General features: G+C 35.3%; 1 protein-coding gene across 1 annotated transcript; it reads right to left on the minus strand.

The window, feature by feature from the left end:
• Nucleotides 1-2,127: 2,127 nt before the first annotated feature.
• On the minus strand, nucleotides 2,128-2,889 carry LOC109534668. Its single transcript, XM_019900413.1, has one exon. The coding sequence runs from the start codon at nucleotides 2,887-2,889 to the stop codon at nucleotides 2,128-2,130; it is 762 nt and encodes a 253-aa protein (XP_019755972.1).
• Nucleotides 2,890-8,023: the final 5,134 nt, after the last annotated feature.

An 8,023-nucleotide genomic window follows, 5' to 3' on the forward strand; every position in this document is an offset into this window, starting at 1 on the left:
ACCTTTGGAAACCATTACCAATAGATAAAATTGTGCATTTCTCCCATATCATTGGAGTTTTAAAATGGATTAGTGATTGTTTTGTTACGTTAAAAGTTAGTTAAATTTTATCCGATAAATATTAATTTAACCGGAGTAATCTAAACCCTAGTCCATAGCTTCTATTTCTCTCAGCGTAGCTTTAAATTTCACTTAGGTCATTAGATACAATATTTCAAATTAAATTGTTACTGTCCAGTTAGTTAGTTTCCAGTGACACAATAGGCTTCTAAAGCCTGTTTCAATCGCTCGATTTAAAATTTATTATTTGTTTTGTTGGCTTTCAGAAAACGACGAAATAACATTAATCTGAGTGAGAGCCGGGTATTAACAAGCGACGCCGCAGATCTATACCAAATGGAAACGATATACTCTATCGATTCCAATTTATTTCCAAGTGAATACCGCTTTATCCTATTATATCCCGTGTTTGATCTACGATGTCTAGTTCAGCGATTAAACAATTTTCATTATTTTTTTGACTCCAAAATGAACATTGTTATAAGGAACTATCGTCCAGGAGAAAGCTCGTTTATTTGTATTTTTATCGGGCACACAAATGACATAGTAGATGCACGGTTCCATGCAATTACCTAAATGGAATATGCGTCAATCTTCTGGTTCAAGTACCAACGAAAAACTACGTTGTTTCGTTCTATTGCAGCATTGTACTGTAACAAACCATTAAATAGCTGCTATATTTTAGAAATTAAGTTTTTTTTAGCAGCTTGCAATAACTGTCATCGGCCTTCATGTGATATGCTTTCAAATATTTAATTTTTCAACCAATAAGTTAAAGGGCTTCCACCGGTAAACAATCAATTAGCTTTCTATACTTCTTAAACTTCGCAACAGAGATTCGAAACGAGTGTAATTAGCTTGAATTAAACAAGTAGGTTTGAAAAAGCTTTACTCAAGCACGCTTCAATTTCGTACATATTAAAATGCGAAAGCTTGAACAACTTTTTCTGTATTTGCATCGTTGAAAAAGCTGGCTGAAGGAAACTTTTACAATGGTATTAAACACGGTCTAGTTTAAAATACGCAGATTCCCAAACTCCATTAAACAAAATATAATTCGACGAGGCAGCTGGGATCTCGTAAGATATTCCCAAATGCAATAAGGATAATCTTTGGAAGAAGTTTCAGGAAAATTAGTTAAACCTTGAGCAAGTTTCATATTCATTACTTGTTTCGATATAGGAGTGCATACCTCGAATAAATTAGTATTAAGGAATGCACTTCGGATGCATGCTGGATATGGAAGTTTTGTGTCTTGGAGTGTGCAGCTGCTAAACTTGCACCGATTATGTAATTTTACCAGATTATACCTCATAAATGGCAGATTTGCAGCCACAGCTACAATATACAAATACGCGTATTTCCTTAAAAAATATTCAATATAATATACAGAATCCAGGAATTCTACTCTATCTTTCAAAGACACTTTGTTTCATGCTCACGCTTCACGGCCTATAGACAAAGACTAAATGCTCACTTAGAAGCTTTATTATCTTCCGCGTTTTCCCATTGCGAAAGTTGAATATTGACGAAGAACGAGCTTCCATCTCAAACCGGAGCAATCAGCAAAATAAAAACTGGTACTTAGGCAAACAATGCCTTTGTTTGGAGTTCAGATTTTGAATACTGTAAAGTGCTTAAGTGAAATCTGAAAATTGTTTGCTACTATTCCAGGATTCATAACAAGACTTTATTAATTATTTAATTGTGGATCAATTTGGATTTTCATTTGAGTAATTTCCTTTGATATCACAATTTACTTGTCTATTGTATGTGTATTGTCTATTTAATGCTGCTTTCATAGTATTTACCAAATTTATTTTGAAAAATCTAAGTTTCAGGTTGTATAAGTTGAAAACATTTGTTGAATAGCAGAAATGTTGAACTTACGTCTAGACAAAGTGCAAGCTAAACGGGTTGTTTGAAGACGTAATGTGTGCAGGGAAATTGTTTAAAATTATGCGCCTTGCAAAACTAAACATTCTTCTTTCTTTAACACAACACTTTATCTTTGCCGTTGCAATTTGCTTCTTCTTCTTCATTCTTGATTTTAGGCGAACCGCCTGTTCAATTATCGTTCCCTTGCGTGGGGCTGCCGCTCCATCGTTTTCTGAGGCGCCCTACGTCTCTTCGTCCCAATGGGGACTTGTTGCGAGCCATTCTAACAAGTCTGCGGTGGTCTATCCTGGTTATGTGCTCATTCCATTCCTTCTTCCTGTTTGCTACCCATTTGTTGATGTTCTTGACATTACAGGCTATTCTGACATTCTCGCTTCCCTCTCTATCCAGCAGTGTCTTTCCTGTGATTCTACGGAGTATTTTCATCACATCTGTCTCTCTGAGTATTTTGGTTTTCGTTGTTTCTGGCGTAGTTTCTGCGGTATATCTCATCACCCACCTCACGACGGTTTTGTAGATCCTTGGTTCAGCGTCCGTTCCCATACTCTTATTGCAGCATATGGCATTCAGACAGCCAACTATTCTAATTGCTTTTGTTGTTTGATCTCTCATCTCTGCCTCTATATCCCCAAAGCCGGAAAGTTCAACGCCAAGGTAGTTAGATTTCATTTTCTGCTCGATTACTCTACGGTCAAGTTCCAATTTGCATCTTAGAGGGGTTTTTGATGTTGTTAAGCACTTTGTTTTGGTCGGCGATATTTCCATATTTAGAGACTTGGCTTTCAGGTTGAATAAGTGTAATAACCTTTGTAAGTCATCTTCACTTTCAGCAATGAGAGCGGTCTCGTCAGCATAACACACTATTTTGATTTTTGCACCCCCTATTTTGTATCCCTTTAGCCCTCGAACACTTCGAACAAATTCTTCCATTATTAAATTGAAAGGGGTAGGACTCAGGAAGTCTCCCTGACGAATACCGCTACCCGCTGGTATTGGCTCTGTGGGGTCTGTGCTCGTATTTTATTGTTTGTATATATGTTCTCTATGGTTTTAATGTGATTGTGTGGGATTTGCCTGTTGTAAATGAGATGCAGGACGTCTTTCAGCTGGACACGGTCAAATGCTCTAGTTAGATCAACAAAACTTATAAACGCTGGCTTGTTGTATTCAATCGACTTCTCGAGTATTTGTCTTAATACGAACACGGCGTCTGTGCAATTTATTCCCGATCTGAATCTCTGTTGTTCGTCCGCCAACGATGTAGGATTGCTGATTTTGTTCGTAGTTACTTTAGTTGTTAGTTTTAGAGCAGTGCTTAAAAGGTTTAGTCCTCCATAATTTGATGGTATTCTCTTGTCCCCTTTTTTGATCATTAGCACAGTAGTGCTGGTTAGCCATTCACCTGTGATTTTGTGTTGATATATAATTTTCTGTATTAAAGTTGTTAATCCTTCTGTTAGTCTTTGGCCACCGTATTTGAGCAATTCATTTTGTATACCGTCTTGCCCGGCGCTTTTTCTATTTCTTAGTTTCTGTAGTTCGCTTTCTACGTCGGATGTATTGATCGTGGCATCTTCGTTAATTGTTATTTCTGGTGGTGTTCAAAGGTAGGCTCGTCTGCTGTATTTGTCGTTTTATACAGATCCGTTAAATATCTAATCCACTCTTTTTCTTTGTGTGGGTTGGTTCTAGCAGTTTATTGACCTTCTTTCTGTGCAATCTTATGAATCGCCATATCTGCTTTTGAAGCCAGTAGAAATCACCTTCCAGGCGTTTGGAGAACATTTTTTATTTTTCTCATTAATTCTTTAGTTTTGTTCCTAACTTGCTTATATTCATTATATGATTCTGGCATTAGCATAGTACAATATTTTAGGTAGACTTTTCTTTTTTCTTTCTTTCACTGTTTCTAGTATTGTTCCTTGACATCTGGGTGGAAGCATAGTGTCTTGTGGTTGATTACTTGGTTCACTTTTATGGTTCGTTGTCGAAGTGCCTCCTTTGCTGGATTCTTGATATTATTCTTGATTCTCTCCCACGCTAGATTGAGTTGTTACTAATTAAAATCGGGTTTTCTTCGATTTATCGTTGCAATCTATTTTTGTATAGGTACTTTGTAGTAGGGTCCCATAGCAGCTCAATATTGAGTTTCTGTGTTGATATCACCGGTCTTGGTTGTTTTGGTTTTCGTATATATATCGTAATTTGCGGTTGCTAATAATACAAATTTTTAACTTAATAATAAAATGTGTGTTCTTTTTTTATATTTGTTTTTCGTTAGAATTGCACTTAACTTAATAACGAGCTGAAACTACTTTGGTAAACATTGAAGGCTTTGAAAACAAAATTCGCATTAATAAAAAACGGTAATGATGGTTACAGTTAAATATACAATTTGATAAAGTTTTCACTTGAGTCAGCCAGAACATATATTTCAAATGCATTTTTCTCCGTGTAGATTGAATTTTGTTCAATGTGGAAAAGAGCTTCCACTAAATCCATCTATTTCGTTTCAATTTGAAACAGACACATTTTGGGATCTTAAATGCTTAAATCTGGAAAGTTTGCAGTTCGAAACGTCAGTTACGATAACGAAGGGGTCATTACAATTACGGGTTTGAGTTTGACTTTTCCAATTCTAAGACCTCCGTCGTCCCGGAAATGGAGTTTATGGTTCAATAAATTTCGGTCATTAGGTTGCTTCCAGTCTTTGTCTGTGATTTACCGCTCCCTAGAAACATGTATAGCATTATTAGCTATTGTTTGCCCATTCCTATTCGATTCCTCGTTAATAGACATTTTTAAATAATTCGCCTAAACCGTTGGCCGTCATGCAGAAATCTAAAATTATTACCTCCAGAATTGCCCGGGAAGTTAGTCAGTCTCCTCTTTCGGAAATCCTCTTATATATTGCCGGCTTAAGCATGGCCGTGCATGCTTCGAATAATTAACTCGCAAGTAATGCTCTTGTAAATTAGATATAGAACTTTTGCCGGATGGAAATTTCAAACTCTAAACGAAATTAAACTTCAAATAGTTTTCCACTCGAAATATGAAATTAGCTACAAAACGCGTGTTTGGAAACACCAAGGCCAGATTATCCGGACTCTGGCTGCAAAGTTCGGTGCCAGATTTCAGGTCGGGGTGAATACAAAGTGGGATAGTCTTGAAAATAAAAATGCCACTGGAATCAGCCCTTTGGGATTTAACAATATTTTTGTTCAAACTATGCGAAACTGTAGAGCTTTAAAATGCACATAAAATGTAAGACATTTTTACAATGATTGGCATTGAGTTTTAAATTTATAATATCCAACGAGATCCAAGAGTGCATACGGCGAAAACCTAATTTCAAATAATATTTGCTACATTGAATATATATTAGTTTATATAATATTTGATACATACTTTAATGCTCTTCTGAAATTCTTATGCTCTTGCTGATTTATGAAATATATATCTTGAATTTTGATTTAGTTTATTTCTTTAGCTTATTTCACTTAGGTAATAAATTCATAATTTCAGCAACAAGCGATTTTTATTAAAATGTGTACATTAGTGTCTGCTTTAGGTACAGGGCTTTCATTTCAAATCACAACGTATCTACATTTTGCTTACAAAGACATAGTGGTACGGTTTCTTGCTTCGTTCGCAATATTAGTAAAATCACATTTTACTTGGAAACTTTCCAGCGCTTCCGGAAGCAAAACAAAGACGTAATAAGTATTAAGTGGCCGCTTTGGTCCCTTGTATGAACCCTGCGAGGCGTGAAGTTGAAGTAAAGTGGTCTCTAAAGATGGAGACATACTATATTTCCCGTTAAAAACGATACTTGTATCTCCATTAAATGCAGAAGATAAACGGATATCGTCTCGGGAATATGCGGAGATTTTCTATCAAACAATACGGGAATACAAAAAATGTTATTTTAATTTTTAAATAAGTAGTTTTTGGTATGGGGCAACGCTGAGAAAGCCCCCCATAAATCAAAAGAAGAAAAGTAGCATAGTTTCCTTTGATGCAACGCACAACTACAAATGTGATAATTGAGGCTGGAAACTCTTCCATCAATAAAGCGCTCGAATTTGCGCCTGGAAAGTTCATCAAAGAAGCCAAGGAAGCACTTAAAACTTATTACGGTTTTGCTACTGGATCTCGACGTCCCTGGAATGTTACAAAGCGAAACTCAACTTGGCTAGGAAAGAACATTACAATTCGACCACACTGACAATAGAACAAACTAATTGCCTGAGCAAGATCAATGCAGTAAAGTAGGACTTTAGCTGGAAGTATTGTGCATTGTTCTTAAAATTATTCACTAAATGATTTAAGAAAGGACAAAAAAGTTTAAAGCATCTACAAAATCTAGAAAACTAAAATATTTTGTTGAAAATTGCTATTAATATTTTGTCTTTGAAGGGCCTAAAGCATATTCCAGTATTCTAGTTCCCATTTTGTAGGTGCAATCTGTTTATCAACATTAAACAAATGGTCATTAATTAAAATTCAGCAAATTATTAATCTGCAATAACTAATTTAATAGCTTGAATCGATCTACTGCAAACGAATTAATTTAATTACTCAAATCTACTTATTAAATAACTTGTGTCTTAATGAATGGCGAAAAAAATCGTTAATGATAGAAAATGAAGTAGACATGTAACAGCAAACAAGCAATATTGCTCAACAGACAAGGACGCAAAAATACTTTTGCCTTTCCTGTGTTTGGACAGCCAAGAAAATCAACAATTCATGAATGAGATATTGTTTTCCAGGCGCAAATACACAAATTGTGGCTCTTCGCATTGTTCAAGTCTGTTCACCAGTGGACAAAATATCACGTTGACAACCCTTTCCACACGCTTTCCAGAAGGTGCATGAAAAATTCATATACCGATCTGCCAAGGTGGAATGTGCTCGAGTTTCTCGTTTGATGCATGACTTCATGGAAAATAAAGTTTTCGATTTACGTCGAGCAGAATTTTGCTTCGGAATTTGTGTTGATATAAGTGCAATGACGTGAAAATGCAGCAAATATGAAGAGATTTTTCTTTTCAATACATCCCCTTAACTAAACTATTCCGAGGGTAACTCCTACTTATAGCTGAATATTTGAGAAGGTTTTTAAAAAATACGAAGTTATTTTCTATTGTTTTCCAGTACCACAATTTGAATAAATAATTTAAGATTAGTCAAGGATCAAAATCTTGAGATTATTTGCACTTTAAAACTGTAAATATTGGTATTTTATAAACAGGTCATGTTCCAGCAACTCAAGCCTCTTGTTGGATTACAATGCTGAGATATTACATGCATCAATTGAGCCGAATCTGGATTACTATTCAACATAAACATATGTTCTAACCCGTCTGGGCATTAATCGAGTGATTGTTAGTAGCCGAGAAATTTACAGGACGTGAAATTTGAGACATGACCATTAAGGTCAAAAGGCGAATTGTCAGTTGTGTTTCCTAGATGCAAATCGTTTAATATCGGACTGATATTTAAATATAGTTGTTTGAAGAATCCGGTTCCCAAGAGTTGAAAGAGCTCAATTGAAATTTAAGTGTTCATAAAATACTTAATCTGATTTTCTGATCTGCTAAATGCTCCACAATGTTATTATTTCTAACGTTTTGGCGAGAGAACAGCTCCATCATCAGATTTAAAATTCAAACAAACTACAAAAACCAATTTACAATTAAAACATGTTGTACAAAAACTATAATTTATAAAGCGTTAAAACATTCTGATTCAGTCAAAGTGTGAAATAAAAATATGTATATCGTTTATTTCATAACGTTTCGTCGAGACAACAGCGCCAACAACAGGGAAACAAATTATCATAAAAGAAGAATCCAAGAAATGATACGAATAAAAAACAAAAGCAGTAAATTTCAGATCAGATACCGACAACCGTAGCAACATTTACCAAACCCTAATAAAGCCATAAGTATGGAACACCCAGTACACTAGTGAAAAATTAAAACTATTTCCGCTTATCTCAATACATACCATTCTCGCAAATTCAAACAAATTTAAGGTTTCAAGACAGCAAAGACCT

The sequence above is a fragment of the Dendroctonus ponderosae genome, unplaced genomic scaffold (genome assembly GCF_020466585.1).
Source record: "Dendroctonus ponderosae isolate FM_Combo_2020 unplaced genomic scaffold, Dpon_F_20191213v2 Dpon_F_20191213_1, whole genome shotgun sequence".
Lineage (NCBI taxonomy): Eukaryota > Metazoa > Arthropoda > Insecta > Coleoptera > Curculionidae > Dendroctonus > Dendroctonus ponderosae.

Bases quoted from the DNA above. Each gene is read 5' to 3' on its own strand.
- LOC109534668 (XM_019900413.1), bottom strand. From the start codon at position 2,889: ATGGAAGAATTTGTTCGAAGTGTTCGAGGGCTAAAGGGATACAAAATA.